Genomic DNA, 21,772 nt, shown 5'->3' on the forward strand with positions numbered 1-21,772 from the left:
TGTCGATGGAACCATTGTTGACGTTGGAAAACTGGTTGTTATTGCATCTCTCATCGTCGAAGCAGGTGCTCGACAAATCACCACCAGGAACAACGGTAGCACGAGAGAGACTCGCATTGTTTCTGATATAAAACATCACCGTATAATTGCAATATTTTGGACTTATATTTAGCATAATAAGGGAAACACGCGTGTATTTATCACTTAAACATTTAAAAAACAGCGATATTTTTTCTTATGGTAAAGAAAAGCAATGCACAAGGAATCGATTCACGTTTTTTTAATGTTTATCATTTTGAATAAAACAGAATTATGTTCTTCAAAACGTGTGCACAAAACATATGCGTTTATCAAAATTATCAATATTAAACTGCAACTTTTAATCAGAATCTCCAACACCTCTGAAGGCACATAAAGTATTGAAATCCTCTCTTGCTTATATTCTACAGTTTTAAACCTCTATTTTATGCCTATAATAACCATGTTGACAAATCTTATATAAAATAACCTTAAACGAATATAACCAATGAAAATGGTACAATTTATATTGTTATTTAATATGACCTGTTTTTAGTATCTTTTTATGGATGCCAACCAGAATGTAGATTTAGATACACCCATTTTTTATGTTGTTTATAATATGGATAAAGTGATAACACGGTAACTCTAAACCGTTAAAATGCGCGCTGAAACACATTGGATATTTTGAAGACGAAATATTACATAAAATATACATTTAATGGAGTACCACCCTCTGTTCGACATGTTCTAAATATAGCAAATGTAAATGACAGGTGAGAGTGGCATAACAGCTTATGTTTATACATTATGCAGACAACTGTACCTTGTTATGATAAACAGTACCTTGTCGTGGTCAACTTAACCTTTTAGTTGTAAATATGACCTGTAATGGTCAACTTTACATAGGGGTGGAACAATTGTAAGCGTCAACTGTTCCTTGTTATAGTCCACAGCACGGTGTAATGGTCAACTTTAACTTGTGATGGTCAACTGTAGATTGTAAGTGTCATTTGTTCCTTGTTATAGTCCACTGCTACTTGTTATGGTCAACAGTACCTTGTTATGGCAAACAGTGCCAAGAAATGGTCGAAATTTCCTTGTGATGGTCAACTGTACATTACTTGTCAACTGTACCTTGTTATGGCCAACAGTACGGTGTAATGATCAACTGTTCCTTGTTATGGCCAACAGTGCCAAGAAATGGTCGAAATTTCCTTGTGATGGTCAACTGCACATTACTTGTCAACTGTACCTTGTTATGGCCAACAGTACCTTGTTATGACCAACAGTACGGTGTAATGGTAAACTGCTCCCTGTTATGATCAACTGTACTTTGTTATGGCCAACAGTACGGTGTAATGGTCAACTATACCTTGTTATGGTCAACAGTACCTTGTTATGGCCAACAGTACGGTGTAATGGTCAACTGTTCCTTGTTATGGTCAACAGTGCCAAGAAATGGTCGAAATTTCCTTGTGATGGTCAACTGTACATTACTTGTCAACTGTACCTTGTTATAGTCCACAGCACGGTGTAATGGTCAACTTTACCTTGTGATGGTCAACTGTAGATAGTAAGTGTCAACTGTTCCTTGTTATAGTCCACAGCACGGTGTAATGGTCAACTTTACCTTGTGATGGTCAACTGTAGATTGTAAGTGTCTACTGTTCTTTGTTATAGTCCACAGCACGGTGTAATGGTCAACTTTACCTTGTGATGGTCAACTGTAGATTGTAAGTGTCAACTGTTCCTTGTTATAGTCCACAGCACGGTGTAATGGTCAACTTTACCTTGTGATGGTCAACTGTAGATTGTGTCAACTGTTCCTTGTTATAGTTAACTGCTACTTGTTATGGTCAACAGTACCTTTTTATGGCTAACAGTACGGTGTAATGGACACCCGTACCTTGTTATGGTCACCAGCAGCAAGTAATGGTCGAAATTTCCTTGTGATGGTCAACTGTACATTACTTGTCAACTGTACCTTGTAATGGTCTACAGTACCTTGTGATGGTCAACTGTAACCTGTGCTGGTTAAATGCAGGCATTATGTGTTGTAAATATATTTTTACCGTTCCATCCTAGACAATAACTGTGTTGAATTTGCTCTTAACATTTCTTAAGGATTACTGATGGTTGCCTATACATTTAAATTCAAACAATTCCTTGTTGCTTTTGCTTTTAAGCAGATTCGTTTTCATAATGCAAATATATTTCAATATCATATTACAGCGTTATTAATCTCATATTATTTAGGATATGGTAGCGAATATTTATTTAAAAGTATATAATGTTTATCAATTTTGGGTACATAGATGTATATAACAAGTCATAATTTGTTGTATTTATTCAAACAATATGTTTTCAATAAAAAAAATTTTGCTAAAATAATATACTGCGTTTGTAGATCTATACAGTGCAGTACCACACACTGTACATCCAAGTCATCATACACATTATTTAAACTAAAAAAACGCTTATTATTTTTTAATGCATGTTATCAATTATTGTTGAATCAATTATTAAATACTTTTATTGAATGAAAATTAATATCCATCTCACAAGTAAATAACTACTTGCGTGTTTATTGAATCGTAATAATGTGTTTTCGCACGGAGTATTGAAGCATAACAGACAACTAACTGACATGTCAATGGGTTCTATATACTCTTTGCATTCAATGTTATAGAAGGCTCTCATATCAGATGCCTTAAAAAAACTTGTTAACTTCAAACTCAAATAAATACGACTTCACCAAGAAAGTCATATTTCACGTATATTTATAACTCTCTTCTTCAATACAAATTCAAATATACATGCTCTGTGAAAATGGGGTTTAATGCATGTGCGTAAAGTGTTGTCCCAGATTAGCCTGTGAAGTCCGCACAGGCTAATCAGGGACGACACTTTCCGCTTTTATGATTTTTTTTCGTTTAAAAAAAGTCTCTTTAGCAAAAATCCACTTAAGGCAGAAAGTGTCGTCCCTGATTAGCCTGCATGGACTGCACAGGCTAATCTGGGACGACACTTTACGCACATGCATTAAACCCCTTTTTCACAGAACGCGGCTCATATGTTTTATCACTGTGGTAATGATCCAAATTCACAAGTATTGTAAGATGCACAATAATGTGTTTTTTTCACTTCTGAATAATGGTTGTATTGGCGTGTTCCATATTATATCATCCTCCTCCAGATGATCTCAATACCCAGTTTTGCAGCTGCTAAAAATGAGAAACAGTGACATGTATTTTTATTGACAATAACAGAAATACAAATATTAATATCAGATCGCACAGGAAAGGAATGCGGGTCATAAAGAAGTTTCGGTATATTTACATTCTATACGGTTTTGACTGTTAAACATTTTAGAAACATAATATGCATTATTATTTTTTCTACATTTTAATGACGATGGCTTACAACATTTTAATTATTAAACACAACATAAAATACAAATCGTATATATATTTACATTATATTAAACGGTAAGTTGTATTTATATCTATTTCAGTTTGAAATTGTACATTTGATTTTAGAATTTATTTTTATACGAGCCCGAGTTTGTATCGAACACAAGTATAAAATACATTATCGTTTCGAATTATTCATGACCAAGTTAGACAATTCAAATAATCAATACATCAACTGGACGTCTGCTGTCAGAACGTTAGCATCGCATATCTCCACTTAACTGTAAATCTGGGATTATTACGCGCAAGTAATTTTTTAGTTTGCGGTCATCAATTCTCCAAACACATCGTGGTCATTTAAAGAAAAATATTTGTTTCTATTTACGTTTTATTTTAGTCTTAAAAATGTGAATTGCGTCTTAAAGATAAAATAAATATAGGTGCATGCTATGATAAAGTCTTCTCACAAAATAATGAGAATGGGATTTGTTCTTAAAACAACGTGACCTTTACGTTTAAACTTCTTTACCTGAAGACAATAGAGACCAGATAATAAGATTGCGGTAACCACCATATAAAATGCGAAAGCTATTTATATTCAACAGATACCAATGCCCGGACATAGCGAAATAATATGTCTCAACATTTAAGGGAATTACCAATACATGTATCATAATTTCCTCTTGCTACTTTATGACTATTAAGCGTTCCTTACTTAATGCATAGCAAGCACTGAAGGCAGCCAATAGGTAGACCTTCTGACCACAGGTGCAAGGCGACCAGAAACTCTCCAGTGACGATGAACGGTAACGTTGGCAGTTTCGGTTTTGCGGTGCCTTTATAGTGTGCCTATCATAATCATGCACTCAAAATGCTCAATGTAAAAGATAACGCGTGTATAAAAAAGAATACAAAACAAAATACATACTAAAATTATATAGTAATAATTTTCAGTGCGCGACGCTGAGCACACACAAATAACCAATACGAAACTGTCTTATCTTAAATGAAAATTGAAATCCTTAAAATATCAATAAATTTAAATAAACAATTTAAATTATGAAATATGATAACAAAATAACAAAACTCGTTTAGAATACTGATTACAAAAAGTAATATCGATGTTATATTTACATATTCACCTTTGGAATCGGACAGCGAAAGCCCCCCTGTGACAGCTTCTCACAAACATCCTGGACGTAGCAGCGGTCCCCCAACACATAGCAAAGCTCCGTATAGCCATCATCGGAGATCACCTGAACGTTGAGACTTGCCTGCACATTGAAGGAACACGCTATAGCAGGAGTTTTAAAATCATTCCGAATGAACAAGAGTGATAACGTCATATCTCACCTCCTACAAAAATGACCTAATCCGATTGGCTAAGAGCGGTCACGTGCCCATGGAGTATTTTCCATACACCCCGAGTAATTTCCATACCCACCGAGTAATCTAGTAGTCGGACGCTCTCGAATGGTATGAAATTACTGAGGGTGTATATCCCATACACCATCAGTTACTAACGGTGTAACAAATATTATTTTGAAAAATGTATATATCCGACACCTGTTTAAAATTTGCTAAAAGTCTAATAGCAGAATACAAACTAAAAATAAGAAAAAAGTTCATTCCAATACGGGTATAATGAAACAATCGAATAAGTATACCTATAACATTGTATATGTATGCTTGATAAAAAACGGTTATTTCACAAGGCAACTAATGCAGGGGAAACTCAGATCTTAAATGGCATATAAATGAATATAAGAAATACATTTTTGTAATATGTTCACTAATGTACACTTAAAGAAAAAATCACTTCGCGTTGGGCGTCTTGGTAAAAGCTTCACACCTCTAGGCGATTCAAGTTCGTGAGCACCTCAAAATCGTACGTTATATCGAGATGCCATGTGTCCTGATAAATCGGTATTAGCACCGGTTGCGGCAGAACAAAGTCTTTAAAAAAGACTGGAACTTCTGTATTGTTGCAGTTCCAGCATCTGTAGACTTGTTCATTGGCAATGTTGGTGTCCAGCTGAAATGTATAGACATTGTTGTGAAATTCATATAAGCATTCGTAAAGTCAGTAAAAGAGCGAGGGCGATTAAGCGTGCAACATCATCATTTTCCCGATCTTGATTGACCATCGTGGATAGATTTGATCTTTTATTCAAAAAAATAAAACATATTTGCAAATAAGTACAAAGAAGAAACGTGTTTTTAAGTCGCAATTACAACATATTACAGACGTAAAAAGTATTTATCAATCAAACCATGGAACGTACCGACCGAACTTCAATTAAGTAAAGAAAAAAAGAAACCGTTTTAAATCTAGATATATCAATTGGGCGGCTTAAAACTTGATGTATCAGATGTAGGACTTGGAACAATAATTGGTTATCCATGTACTTGATCAGCTTTATCCTTAATGAAACATTTTCAACGGAAAGCAGGAAGTAAAGTCAAGAAATGTTATTGTTTTATCAACTCGAGATAATGAGGATTGTTAATTTAATATAAGAACTTGACAACTGTTACACATGAGCACAGACATTGCGTGTTTTGATAATTTTTATTTTAATAGTGTATTTTCGTTCAACTATTATTCACCTTGAAACATAGCATTAGTTATATTGTCCAGTACGAGTAGTAAAAGCTTGTTTTACATAAAGCAATTCCGCGCAATAATTTATGAAGTGATGACACTTTGTTTTCAATTCGGTACCATGTTCTTTTTTGCGCAGTTATTATACAATGCAATTTGAAGATAACTGTGCGTTTGCACAAATCCTTCTCCTCCGGCTGTGGTTTCGTATGACTTGGTACATTTTAAAATGTTACATTTTTTAATGGTACACGATTTGTCCGTCGACAATAAAGTCGATAATATTATACTTTTTTGTAACTATCCGCGAGAATGCATTTAATTGCTTCATAAAACAATTACTTGATAAATAGGTGAACACATAATGGACTTCCAATTGATCAGTACACTTTTTATTAAAGCCAATTAACAAGGCCACTCAGTGATATGATGATGAACTGATCACGTGTTTTAAAGTTACGTTTCATTAAAATTACATAAGCATATTTTCAAAAGAAAATAAATATTGAAACAATACCTTATTTGCAAAGGCTTGACTGTTGGTGCTGAACCCATGCGATGAACACACTGACCCAGTTAAGTTAGATGAAAATGGTAGTAGCCAGAGCAGCGATAGCATATTGGTCGCCATTTTGAGTAGGAAATTATTGGTATCTTCAACGGGAAGAAAGTAATTGTGACGAGTGCTTTAATTGTTTTAATTCATTTATAGAAGTGTCATATATGGATCTTAAATCTGTTTTCAACCGTTAAAACTTTAAATTGTTATCAATGTTATATTAATGAATATATTATTTAAAATTAAACGCTTTATCGTTTATATGGCCAATTAAAAATTAACGTAAACAGAATGTTTGGACAAGGTTTCAAGCGTTGCTTGAACAATTCATTTTACAACCACTCAAATAAAAATATATAAAATCTTAAATAAACAATCCGTGTTAAATAGTTATTGAGCGCATTATGATTATAATTTAAATACTAACTAACTCTCTTATTTAACGTTTTGTTTCGAATCCTTTTTTGATTTGCCTGTTCGTTAATATTCCATGATGTTTATTTGTGTTTTACGAACCACGTTACTCTACGAGTTCAAAGAGACCTGATAATGATATAAAGAAAACCTGCTTAGTCAGATGAGATGTTTCTGTCAGTTAGAGGATGCGATTTACATTTTCGCTAAGGAATATGACTAAAAAAAACAACAAAGATGATCTAAATCAATTGTATTTCAATCATATAAACAGTACCTATACCTGTTCTGATATTCGGCTATAAAATAAAAACAAAAGATTGATAATAGTTTATATAGGATCTAAAGTAAACGTTCTGTATGAATCTTTCTGGGATTGTCACAAGTTTTTATCCGTTTAGTTGCAAATCTATGTGACTGACAATTTTCTTGCAATTTCAAAAATCGCCGTTTTCCCCCAATTAGAGTACGACATATCGTACCCGGAGATGCAGAGTATAGTTTAGTATCATCTCCAGGTTAACCAGTAGAAACCTCTCTATCCTCAGTGACACTGGTACTGAGAGAGACATAGGGCCCGGCGGCAGGGCAAACACGTGTAACGTATCCAATGTCAATATGTAAAATTGCGAGGCCTGGGAAAGATTATACCAGCCTCCACAACTTAAGATGAAATTTAATGTTATCAATCACTTTACGATTGGAACAAAGTCATAAAGTATGTTAATCTTACACATTGTATGATTTATATGTTATAACATCTATACGCCTCAATTATGGTTGTGAATTTTAACATAATTCTTATCGAAAAATGATATATCGTTATAATCAAGTGCCGCACCTTTAATATTTAAAAGCGATTTTTTTGCATTGTATGTACGCCGTATTTAATTAATTAAAATATACCCATGCAATTATATCATTAATTATTGTTGAATTAATTCATAGGCATGAATACATCCTATATCGTTTTTCCCTGGGCGCTGGTCTCGTAGCCTCACAATCAACGGGAACTTACTTGACAAACCTCTAATTGATCGCAACAGTCACTGTCTTATAAAGGCACCTCTTTGAAACAATCGCATATTGGGCGAAACGAACCCGTTTTGTACCGAGTTATTTGCAGTTTCATTGTTAACTTTATTGTTAACTAGATGCCCACTGAACATAGTTTCATTCATGTGCAGTAAGAACTTTGTTTTATAATAAAAGTATTCACCTTGGCAGCAATTAAAATAAGAACAATTAGTCTTTTAAATAAAAATTACACAAAGTCTAAATGCATATACCGTACGAAACAATTCTAATGTCGCTGTCGTCAATTATTAAAGAAAACATATTAAAAAAACACCACATTTCATATACTGTCTGACGATTACAAAATAAGACATTTCTCACATCTCTGATAATACACAATCTTCAATCGGTATCACGATCATCAAACCTGGAATGTACAAGTCACTATTTGGCCCTCGATTTGGAGAACATTATAAAAGAGATCAGGAACATGGCTTTTTAAAAAGCATACCACACATTTAAGTGATGATGAAATATTTGAAGAGGTGTATTTGTTTAGTGTCAAACACTGCGATTAATTTCTGCCAATAAGTATAGTCCTAAACTTTCAATCTTTTAAATGCCCTTTATTTGAAGTAACGTATTGCTGATAAATGTCTATTTGTTGTCAGATTATCAAACATTAAGACGTTGCTTAGATAAGTCGATAAACTCTTGATAAAAAAAATCAAATATTATTATTCTCCTCACGAATTTTCCGGCATAATGCCGCCATTGCTGCAGTCGTTGTGGAAAAGGCCTTGAGCATCTTATTCTCTTCAAAGCTCGCCTGACATAGTGCCGTTTGCACGTTTGCAGCACTGAACATCAAAGATGGTGATATCGACAACACCTGCAACATCAATGAAGTCATGCTGTCATCGACCGAGGAAGGTCTAGGGAGAGATCTAAGGAAGAATAAGCTATTGGTGAAGACCGAGATCATGGATATATGCGTCAAAAAAGAAGCTTATGCATGGGAAGTACATCAGCTTGGACTCTATGACAGAATACCAGAAATCGAACCGGGAGTGGAGGAATGAGATGAAAGAGGCTAAGTGGGCATTCTAAAGATCATTAAGAAGGCAAAGCAGCCACATGCCTGTGTTTTAGCGACGCTGACGGAAACCTCCTGACTGCAAGTGCACAGTCCTGAACAGTTGGACCGAATACTGCAGCTACCTCTTCAACCACGCGTTTCGACCGAACCGCAGTCTCGTTCAGAACGATTTCAGACTAGAAGCGGACAGCTAAAGTCCGTCCATACTAAGGCAGAGGTGGATGATGCGGTGAGCAGTCTGAAGGAAATAAAATCTCCGGGAGTGGAAAACCTCCCCTCCGAGCTTAATGAGCACATTTAAGAGGCAACGACTGCAGCAATGAAGGCACTGTGCCAGTAAGGCCGAAGAACTACTGGCAGAAGATCATACTGGGTTCAGCGCTGGTCGCTGCGCAGTGAAACAAAACATCAACTGCAGAGTCATGATTCAGGATCGCCTGCCATACCAACGTGTGCTTTTCCACAAATTCATCGAGTTTCAGAAACTGTCGAACGCGTGTGGCATTATGGCCTATGGTAAGCGCTGAGAGGATTCAATATTAACGAAGCGCTGATGCACACATTATCCAAGACCTCTAGGAAACGCCAGCAGCGAAGTCCTTCTCAACAGAGAGATGGGTAACTTCTTCAAGTCATCAGTGGGCGTCCGTCAGGGATGTCGACCTTCCCCCGTCGTTTCAAAACTTTTCCTCTAGAAGATTACACAAGAGGCCTCCAAGACCATCAGAAATCCAACTCCATCTGTTTAAGACCGATGAGCTTTCTGGTCTGTTTTACATGCAGTTGGATAAATAAATCATGGACTATGACTGAGTTTTTCCTCCCGTTAGGGTAGCGAGTCAAGTGTGTGAAACTGCTGGACTCTGTTTAAGTTCGCTGGACTCTGTTTAAGTTCGCGTGTGATTGATTGTGAGTTATGTGTTGGACGTTCGCAAGTGCAGAGTGTGATTAAACGTATGCATACAATAATGGAGCAGTATGGGTTGAATGGGAATGTGAGTTTGAAACATGTTTTAGCGTAGCGTGTTATGATGAGAGAGTTGTTAATTAGAATTAGTGTATGTGATTGAAGGTTTTTAAGCGTGAAGTTATAATTTTGAAATTGTTTTAATGCGAACAATTGTACGTGGTTTTAAGTTATTTTTGCGTGATGTGATATGCTGTTTAGATTCAGAATGATTGAATGCGGTTTTAAACATATAAATTTACGGTATTAAACAAATAACTGATTAAGATAAATTGTACTTAGCTTTTTTGTTTGTTTGAATGAACATGCTGATAGAGTAACTGCCAACAACAGCCACTTCGGCCACTGCAATTGACAGACCGCTGTTAAAAGGTTGGGCTGTACATCTTGACGAATTTGATGGGAATATATATATATATATATATATATATGGAGTTCATGTTTACGCATAAAATCTTGTTGACTGAAAAAAAACACAACTTATTTTACAATACGTTTTTCACTTTATGATAAGCAAAGGCATTAAGCCATTTATACTATTCACCTACTCATAATAATTCTCCTACAACAGTCGCACATATATGTCGTTTTATCATGGACGTGTAATATGAAGTTTTGACAATTTATGTAACACGACTTATTGAAAGCTTCGAAGAAGTTCATGAAGTGTCAAACCAATTTAACAGTACATTTTGATTAAAAAACACGATGCAATATGTCAGCATATCAACGAAGAGTTATGCAGACTCATCTTTTTATAATATGACTTGCAAATATCAGTATAGCTGTGACTATAGTCTGTTCCAAAAAATTAATCTTAACTGTTGTCATGGACGTTTAATATGAAGTTTTGACAATTTATGTAACACGACATATTGAAAGCTTCGAAGACGTTCATGAAGTGTCAAACCAATTCAACAGTACATTTTAATTACAAAACACGATGCAATATGTCAGTATATCAACGAAGAGTTATACAGACTCCTCTTATTTTAATATGGCTTGCAAATATTAGTATAGTTGTGACTAAAGTCTGTTCCAAAAAATAAATCTTAACTGTTTCTTGAAAAATCTAGCGTGTTTTTCTGTTTTCAATGCTGATTGCCATTACAACAAATTCGGCCTTCAATGGATGTATCGAAACTCAACGCTTATAACAGTAATCATGTTCTAATCTATTGTGGAAAAACGCACACAAATAATTGGCACCATGACAAATAAATTGATCCAACCTCGAACTAGAGTGAAATGATAAGGTCGTCCTTCTCGTGTATGCTTAAATCAATACAATCAATGCATCTTCTAAAAGCTTTCTACATTTCAATATCAGAACATTTCACAGGAACGTGAAAGTTATTAATTGTACATTTGCATTTTTACTTTTGCGTCTTCTTGTCGTTCATCTTCAAATGTGTTGGTAATCGACATTTCTCTTTGTAAATTAACTATGGTTTCAAGGGACCGTCAACCAGATTGACGAAAGAAAGAAAAGTTAAAAAAAACCTTATTTTTTTACAATTACGAGTTTATATTGATTACAATTTTACTTGGTACGTGTACCAGGTAACTACCGGTTCACTATTAATAACGCAAGTAGATTGATCACCATCGTCACGTGGTAAACCCAGGAATCCAAATTGTGCATGCCTAGTCAATTGTATATATTTTATATACAGTGTATAAAATGATCAATCTACTTGTTTTATAGTGTGAATATCGTTATGTCACCTATTTTCGCGATGTACTTTCGATTTCACATCGCGAAATTTTATAACCGAATATACTGAAAATATGAACTGTTTTCAAGTAATGTAATATACCAGTCGTGATATTTTAATAAATATAAACTAATAATTGTAAAAACATACGGTATTTTCGAACTTCTCTTTTTTTCGTCAATCTGGTTGCCGGTCCCTTTAAATATCACATTCGGCTTTTATGGATGTAGTATTTTGCATTAGCCGAATTCGAATACGCCCGTTATAAACTAATGTAAAAAACAGTTTATACATTTTGCCTGGATAGCTTTGAAATGATGAGAACATCCAGGTAAATTAGATCATCAAAGCTAGCAAAAATGCAAACCTTTCAAACGGCTGTCGCTGTAAGTGCTTTTAATTAAAGGGGCCTTTTCACGTTTGGGTAAATTGACAAAATTGAAAAAAAAATTGTTTCAGATTCGCAAATTTTCGTTTTAGCTATGATATTTGTGAGGATACAGTAAAACTGAACATTTACCATGCTCTAAAATAGCCATGATATGCATATTTTGACAATTAAAAAACCCGAAAATTATTAGCGTTGCAACGCGAAACCAATTAATAATTTGGAGAGTTCTGTTGTTGTCGTTATGTTTTGGGAAACTACGAGGATTGCTTATATAAAGTATAAAATACGCCTAATATTCCATACGGAAGGATGGTCGAGTGGTCTAAGTCGCAGGCTTTTTACTCCAGGACTCCAGGGTCAGTGGTTCGTGTCCCGCTGAGGGTAACCTTTTTTTCTTTTTTTTTTCAATTTTATTCCTGATTTTTTACTGGAGCTTTTTATATCCAATGTTTATATTTATCAATATAAAGTATTTGATGACAAACTTCAAAACAAGCCAAAATCTGTGAAAAGTCCCCTATTAACACTTATTTGTAACGTTTAATCTTCGATATTCACATGTATCATTTGTGTAAATGTGCAAGTCCATTTTGCAAATTGGTCTTTAAGACGCTTGCCTTTTAAATTAAAATGCCTTGTATTTACTTGAAATACAACGACATCAAAGCGAATGAAACTGCACCTGTTATTATTAAAGTTTTTTGCATTGAAACGGCGTATTTATACGTACTTAAAAACAGTTGCTTATTTATACAGACGATTTACAGTATGTACAAGAACAAACGATCGCTGTAAGCAGCAGAGATTTTTTGTAATGAGGATGAAACATATTCAATCGCATCGTATTTTATGGCATACAGGAAATCTTACATTTGCAGGATGTACTGTTATTGATTATTACATGTTTGTTGATCGACGTTTTTGGTTTTCTTTTGCATTGTTGAATTATTCCTTTTGAAACTTCATAATATTTTAATAAGGTATGTCGGCTTTTTAAGAACAGTAAATTTAAGTGTATGCCAGTAACTCGTTGCATAATATCCATTTGATCAAATCCTTCTAAAAGTGTATATGTTGTTATAGATAAATCATTTGGCATTATGCATTTGTGCAAATTGCATACAGTCATGTCAATGATTTATTACATTAAATTTCAATAATTGATAATGGGGACATATTTAGCCAACTCTCAAATCTCCCTGGACTGATAACTGGAATACAAGTCCTCCGTTTACACTCTGAGCAATATGAAGCCGCGCCCATTGTTTTATTGTCCTCACAAGAACCCATTGATACACCTGGCTTGAGAGAGGCACGCGTGGCATGTTGACAGAGGGAGGCAATCCAGAATTAGGACAATATAGTTAAGTGGGAACGAAAATAAATACCGTAACATCCCAAAGTGTTGCTGGCTAGTTCTTTGATAAAGTTTCAATTTCTTCCTGGGGTCTGCGAACACAGATTTCGGATTGAAAGCTTGTTGACAATGACTCATTCTATGATTTTTTAAACGATTTTCAAAAATAGCTGTTTAAGGGGCCTTTTTACGTTTTGGAAAATTTAAAAAAATTAAAAAAGTTGTTTCATAATCGCAAAATTTTCGTTTTAGTTACGATATGTGTGATGAAACAGTAATACCGAACATTTACCATGCTATAAAATAGCCATTATATGCATCTTTTGACGATTTTAAAACTTGAGAATTATATAGCGTTGCAACGCGAAACGATTGAATACTTTTGAGAGTTCTGTTGTTGTCGTTATATTTTGTGAAGGATTGCTTATATTAAGTTTAAAATACATCTTTCACTTTATGAGCAAGGATGGCCGATTGGTCTAAGTGGTAGATTTTTACTCCAGGACTCCAGGGGTCAGTTGTTCGAGCCCTGTTGAGGATTACTTTTTTTCTTCTTTTTTTAAACTTGTATTCTTGATTTTTTTACTGGAGCTTTTTAGATCCAATGTTTACATTTATCAATATAAAGCATTTAATGACCAACTTCAATACATGCCAAAATCTGTGAAAAAGCCGCTTTAATTGAACAACATTTTCTTCTGCCATTCTGTTTTATAGGCTTAAATTTTCGCTCGTTATAGATAAAGGACATTGAAAATAAAACGCACCATTTGAAACGTTCAACACGATATTATTTAACAAGCGGTTCTATTCCCACAAAAATAGGACCATCAAAGTACCATTCTAGCATCTTTTTACCACGATTCAAAACAGAACCAAAGATAATTATGCGTCAACGTTTAATATTTAACATGTCATACCTTGATAATTGAGAATAATACGCGTTGTAAAGTTAGTTAACGGCTGAAAATGTGTGGTTAACGTAAAATACAAACAACACAATATTCTGCCAATGGACTTTGCGTATATAATATAGTCACACATTACACGAACATTAAATCACATTTTCAAAATACGTGTACATTGGACTCGTTTCGACAAATAAACATCTTTTGACACAATCCTAATCAAAAGGTGCTGTAAATTGACTATTTTGGGCTCTTGCTTGCGAAATGAGCTTTGATATTTGTAGCGGAAACAACACTTTTAATAATACTTTTGATAATTTTGCTTCATGAAAATTCAATAAAATAAAATATTTTAGTTTAAAGTCACTGTTGTAATTTGTGAATTAACAAATTATGTTGTATATCAAACTGGAATCGATTGTAGCATTTGGTTTCGAATGAGACATTAATATTTATTGTATATAGATACTATTGAAGGCAAATAATAAAACATTTATTATATTTGTTATAGTCAAAACACAATTATATATGAAGCAAACTATGATGTGATGTTATTTAAGTATACTATTTGAAATTAGACTGATTTCAACTGAACTCAATTCAAACAATTTTATTTAAGTAAATAAATGCCACCGGCCCAATAGAATTACAGAACAACAATAACAAAACAAACACAAAACATTGTTTTTAAGGAGCACATATCCCCCTTGAAAAGTTTTGTGAGCGTTCACTATTAGTACATGTGGTTATGAAATCTTGCTAACAAAGTAACAGTTCAATTACTTAAGTGTTTCAGTTTATGGTACTTAGATTTGATTGTAAAAGCACAATTCACATATCTGTTTAACAGACTACAAAAACAGAGAGCGGACCTTTTGAGCTGTGCTTTGGGGTTAATCGGGCTTACTGCAGGCTAATCAGGAACTACACTATGATCGATGATAGCATTGTTCGTTTATAGAGGTTTCTTCTTAACGAAAATCTTTTAAAAGCTGAAAGTGTTGTCCCTGATAAGCGTCTCTGGAATGCACATGCAATAAAAACGATACTTTACTCACATGCATCAATACCCGTTTTCTCATAGGCAATTAAGTCAATGACCATCTACTGATTAGCTTATTTTAACTCAAATACATTAAAAATGAATATTCAGGCGTAATAAAAACGGATAAAAACTTAAGTCAGATTATCGTTCAACAAGTTACACCAGTAAACAGCGGGCCCATTAGTTGGTCAAAGGACGTGCGCTTACTGATTAGATAACAAAATAAAAATTGAATTAATTTTATTTATTTTCAATATCATTATAGTAAACAAAAGTATTACTAAGAAAAATCTACATTCAATTAAGTATATCGTTGTAATTCTTAACAAGCAAGTGACAAACTGTCAAAGTGATATTATGGGCATTTTTCACTGTTGAATTGAGCTGAAAAGAATTAACAGGTTAAAAGAGTTAGTTAAAATGTGGTTACTTACCAATTATCTGCACCTTTCTACCAGTTGTTTATCAAAAATATATTTTATATACGATATTTTACAAGACTCACCCAGTCCTCTAAGCAAAAATGATCCGTAAAACAAAATTGTGTCTTTGTGTCGTATGAACGAATCTGCACTAAAACTAAATTAAGGTTCACATCGTACATGCATGTTCAGTTGTCAAACGAAAGTACAGTTGATATTCAAATGCATTTTATTTTTCTTTCCGGGATATTGATTTAGATTGTTGATGCTGCATTAACAAATATAAGTGTATATGAAGTGGAATCACCAAAAATAAACAACGGTTGCGAAAGCCACCTATAAACTATTAGATGCCCATAATAACACTTTAATAAAAGGTTATAAAAGGATAAAAGCGGTGATTAAAGGAAAATGTATTCTGGATAACCAACATCAATTTCGATTTTTCATTAAAACGAACATCACTTATTATGTTTTATTGTCTTTATAAATGAAAATGTATTTATGGTTTGATGCATGTTGTTGGAACAGAAATACATATGAAAACAATACTTAGAAAAACACTATGAATCTGTGAGACCATGTATAATGTTATATGTTTATTCAACATATTAGAAAATTACACATTTGGAGTAAAGACAACCTCAGTTTTGTGATTAAAACAATTCAAATCAGAAATAAACATTATTGTTCGATAAAATCGACTTCTAAGTCCTGATAAATCTTTTCACGAACCCCTTTACATCCAGTTTTAGAGAACTTTTTTATTGGCTCGGGGAAGTAGGTCATCTTATCCGCTACCTTGGTAACCAGAGCTTCTGTCTCGCGCTCGCTTGTCGAGTACCGAGCCTCATGCAGGACTTCCCGGATACATTGCTGCACGTGGCTCTTTTCCAGGGGCAAAAAGGGCACGTGCGCGGATATCAGGGCATTCGACACAAGCTGGCGGCGCCAAACATCGCCTGATATGTATAATTTATTATATATGTATCAAAGATTTAAAAACACCTATGCCCCTCCATTGACCTTGAGGAAAATCGTCAATGTGACACCAGCTCTAAATGCACACATTGTTCTTGTGACACACATGGGACTATGTTAAAATATGTATGTGCATTACGTGTGTACACTATTGAAACTTCTTATGACAAATCCGGAGTATACAGTTTTTTTATGAGGTCTGATAAGTTACAAAGCCGATTATCTCAGTACTGTTTTTTATTTTTGGCATGCCATCTGAAAATTAATCAAAGGTCATTTGCCCCTTTAAAGGCATTTCTCGCAAACATCATTAAGATTTTGCTTTATTTTGCTTAATAGTCCAATGCTAAGAAGCAATACTTCCAACGTCTGATTGTAAAGAGGAAAATGTTATCTCATTATAAACCTAACACTGAATATGATTACCATACTGTTAATTTGATTCGTTTTTAATATTTGGCCTATTTTAGCCTCAGTGTTTTGAGTGTAAAACATGTTATGATATCAATGCAATCGATTTTCATTCACATTCAATTTTAATAACCTGACACGACATTACCTGTCACAAAGAGTTATACAAGGCAGTTTTTAGAAAACATATTATGTTGATCATAAATTTATAATGCCAATACGAAGTATCATAAACCTGTCAAACCATTCTGAAATATCCTTTTGATAGTTTGTATACAAACTTAAGAGTATGTAAGGAACTATTTCAATATCAATCCAGTTGCATTTTTATCGGAACCATTGCACGTAAAGCTAACTAGGGAAGGACAATTTCAAGTTCATGTTGAGCTATTGACATTTCATGAGTCGATTAAAGCTTATAGTTCAAACATCATAATTGGACCATAGAATAGTTTGAGGTTCGTTATCTCGCTAAACTTGAGCAAATAATGCTATCAAGTCAATGGACCGAAGCAGATAAACCAATCTCTTCTTGAAATACATAAAATCAATATGTAAATGGAGATATTATCTTGTTATTTTCTCTTTTAAAATTGATTTCAGTAACGTAAATGAGGTAAGAAACTGGATATATAAACTGTACTAGAAAATGTAAAAAGTCATGCTAGGTAAAGATTTGCACTTACTCGAATCCTCACGGCGTTCAGGTAGTGTCATTACTTCCTCGAGTTGTTCGATTGTAATCGACTCCCGTTTTTTATTCTGCAAGTTCTCTAATGTCTTACTGGCAATTTGTTCAGCCGCGTTATTACTGCGAAAGGACATATGCGTTTAAATTTATCTGCAATTGTTTATAAATACGATTCCTCAAATGTTATTATAAGGACTACATTTACCATAAAGTGATCTATTAAAAATTATCAAAAACGGACGATACTATCACTTGAGTTATTTGCGTTATTGTTATTGGATAGTATGCTTTGTGGACCACGATTATACAAGACTGGCAATTCTGACATCATAGCTATATCACAACCAATATTAAGATAATGGCCCCAAATGCTCACGTGAGCACTTACAAAGATGAAGGCATTATTGTTGTGATTGGCCTGTGCAAGTGCGGTTATGTCTAACGTCCTCAAAGTGTTGTCTAACTTACTTATTTAAATGCTTTTATTTTGCTCCTTTGATAATAATTGCTGTCAAAAGAACCCTGATAACCAACATTCTTCCATTATGACAGTTTAAAAAATTGATCGCTTTGTGTCCGTTTTCATATGAATACAGATTTAAGTTATATACATGCCTTAAGAAAATGAATACAGCCTGCCTATAGTCCACGCCGTCGACATTGTCATGGTAGTCAAGGAATGGTTTGATGGTGTCCATTACAACGTCAGACATTTGGTCAATGTCATCAATGATGAACAAGGACCTTGGACACATCCGCACAGCTTGCTTAATCCTCTCGCGAAGGTTCATCTGAAATACCACACACGCATTGTAGTTTCGATACTCAAGCATAAAATCAAACACTTATTCGAAATCAAATTTTTGCAGTAAAACAAGTCTGATATATTGCTAGATGTTTCAAATGGAGCAGAATTATTGAAGGAAATACAGTCCAAACATTCATTTTCACAAGTCTGATATATAGCGTAATTGTTTCCAAAAGGAGCAGAACTGTCGAAGGAAATACAACCCAAAAACAGATACGTATGCAACTATACATGCATTATGTAAACGTTTACCTTGTTGGTGGGTACAATGCCATCGGACAAATCTGTGATTGTTGATATGAAATGGACATATTTACTCTGCATGCCCAGCGCAAACAGTTGCTCAGCAACGATTTTGCTCACATATGTCTTTCCGGTTCCATGTCCTCCATGAAAAGAAAGTACGAGAGCCTTTCTCGGCTGGTATCGAAAGTGACCATGTAACTGCTTCACCACCGTCTCTGTGACAAGATGCTGTCCATAGATCTTGGATCGCAGAGTTAGTGACAATTCTAAAATAAAGTGTTTTATTACAGTGTGTTTTAACTGTGCTTACATATAAACCAAAAAAATGCTTACAAAGCATTTTGATATAATACCAAAATCGCCCTAGTCGCGTTATTGTATGTTTCTTTTTTAGCTTTTAAGCATTGACATAATGACGCTAAATGATCTACAGACTATAATAACATAGATAGAAAGAGCATCGCGTCATGAACTCCAACTCTGTTAAAAATGCAAGAAAAATACTCACGAGTTACGTTAGTGGAGAGCCAGTGATCATAGCAGCACTCGAAACATCGACAGTACAACCAGGTGTAACTCGCAGCAGCAACAGCTACAATACCGACAACACCGGACACAACAACGCAACTCGACACCGCGCATACTTGAAACGAAATTAGACAAATCCTAACAAGAAGTTGTGTGCGCATTTCTACAAAAAACTGTTGAATTTCATACAATTTCTAAAGATAAGTCTCGTGCACCAGTACGTTTTTAAAAAACGGTTTTCTAAAAAAATAAGCTGGTATATGAATCCACATTTACTACTTCCTTTATGATCTTATCTCGGCTTACATGCACTCATTCAACGTGAGCTATTGATTTTTAAACAGAATACACATGTTTGCAAAGAAAATTGAAAGACGAGCAGTATCTCGTTACAACAGATATATTGTCAAAATCAACGTGCAGTGTACGTCACTGAAGCATGTTAGTAATACATGTACAACTTTCTTTAATGCATAAAAAAAACATTTTAATTTACAACGTACGTAGAGTTAGTTTGTATGCAACTTACAATGTATTTAGAATGCATATCTCTTGTCTTTAAGGTTTGTTGAGCTCATGAATCGAAAGTAAGCTTTATCTAATCTAAATTGTTGACAGAGACAGTTAGGGGGGTGGGATGATTGAATCTTATTGTTTCGATAAAGTTTAAAATAAAGATGATATAAGCCCATCATTTCTGCTATTAATTGATTCCAAAATTCCTTTATGCGTGACCTTTATACGCTTTAAGCACATCATTTACATTGGCCCTGTAAAAGTGACGCATAGACTGCATGGATGCTGTGTAACACATCTTACTGGTAGGAATTAATGTCATCTGATGATTCAAACAGCCACACATATTCGAACTTAATTAACGACTTCAATCTTGATTTAAGGATACATTGTTATGCGCGACATGTCGAGATGTTTGTATTTGTTTTTGCCTGAAAATTGATATATACCGGACAAAATAATGCTCAGACGAGCGTGTAGACTTTTCTTTTACTATCGCGTAAAAATTTCTATTAGTGATTAGCATTTTCTTATGCTATCGCGGTATTGTCTAGTGATGATTAGCTTTATTCAACGTGTTGATTTCAATCTAAAACATCCTTAATAGGAGTACATACCGGGTTTACATATAACCTTAACTTTGACAAAGGACCTGTTTTGCACGTGGCACACTGTCACATTAAGCATTCAATTCTGAGATGGTATGTGAAAATCGATCCCTGCTGGGCAATGATATGCTCCGCACTTAGTGTTCTTAGATTTGTTATCTGAACTTGAATTGCGACCTTGTACATATGGCACTGTGTCCATTACTTCAATGCCATTTAATTTTAAAACCCACACATGCTTGACAAAGTTATCGTCCTTCGAGTAACTAGATTTATTTGTCTATCTTCAATTGTGCAGGTTGCCTAACTGCGCCACTCTCTAGTTTTTTCGCGAGCCTATAATTTTCTAATGCATTTGAAAATTCAGTCGAAATGGTCGAAGTTATGCCCGGTACAAAGTATGTTAAGGGCTGGATTCCAAGATATTAATCGCAGATATTGCTTTTTTAAATCATTATTTCCCACATATTTATGTCCCCCAGTCTATACTGAGGGACATATTGTTTTTGCCCTGTCTGTTTGTTGGTTTGTTTGCGTCAAACTTTAACATTGGCCATAACTTATGCAATATTGAACATAGCAACTATATATTTGGCATGCATGTGTATCTCATAGAGCTGCACATTTTGAGTGTTGAAATGTCAAGGTCTTCCTTTAAGGTCAAATATATGGGGGGACATAGTGTTTCACACACACAACTTGTTTTATTTTAAAATAAGTGCGACTATACTATACCATATCATAGCAACATTTTATCACAATTTGTTTCAGAACACATAAGCGTACAACTAAATATTAATAGTATTGTTTGCAAACATAATTTGAACGGGGTAGTGTATGTTACGTCTTTAGTAAAAAAAAAGTTCTGTTGTGTTCTCTATATTAAGTTGTTTCATGTGATTGTTTTGGTAAATTCATTATTATAAATTGACTATACTTGTCCCATACTAAATTCGATACTACTCAAACTTCTGTTACATTTGAGCTATCTCACCGTAATGATTTAAAAATATTTTGTGTATATTTCATTTACAAATTAAATAATTT

At 34.3% G+C, this 21,772-nt stretch overlaps 2 protein-coding genes across 2 annotated transcripts in view; both read right to left on the minus strand.

The window, feature by feature from the left end:
* Nucleotides 1–2,353: 2,353 nt before the first annotated feature.
* LOC127861004 (uncharacterized) lies at nt 2,354–6,688 on the minus strand. The gene is made up of 5 exons (XM_052399341.1): nt 6,557–6,688; nt 5,287–5,469; nt 4,577–4,708; nt 4,150–4,283; nt 2,354–3,245 (listed from the first exon to the last, which is right to left on the minus strand). Exons 1-5 carry the CDS (start codon nt 6,668–6,670, stop codon nt 3,224–3,226), a joined length of 585 nt encoding a protein of 194 aa, XP_052255301.1. The 5' UTR covers nt 6,671–6,688; the 3' UTR covers nt 2,354–3,223.
* An 8,422-nt stretch (nt 6,689–15,110) lies between these two features.
* LOC127861172 (torsin-1A-like) overlaps nt 15,111–21,772 on the minus strand; it is a 44,238-nt gene continuing 37,576 nt past the window's right edge. Inside the window, exons 2-5 of the mRNA XM_052399557.1 lie at nt 19,080–19,339; nt 18,635–18,810; nt 18,015–18,139; nt 15,111–16,898 (exon numbers count right to left, since the gene is read on the minus strand). Coding sequence (XP_052255517.1) covers nt 16,621–16,898; nt 18,015–18,139; nt 18,635–18,810; nt 19,080–19,151 — 651 coding nt within the window. The 5' untranslated portion in view covers nt 19,152–19,339 and the 3' untranslated portion in view covers nt 15,111–16,620. The remainder of the gene's footprint in view (nt 16,899–18,014; nt 18,140–18,634; nt 18,811–19,079; nt 19,340–21,772) is intronic.

Source organism: Dreissena polymorpha, chromosome 15 (assembly GCF_020536995.1).
Source record: "Dreissena polymorpha isolate Duluth1 chromosome 15, UMN_Dpol_1.0, whole genome shotgun sequence".
Taxonomy (NCBI): Eukaryota; Metazoa; Mollusca; class Bivalvia; order Myida; family Dreissenidae; genus Dreissena; species Dreissena polymorpha.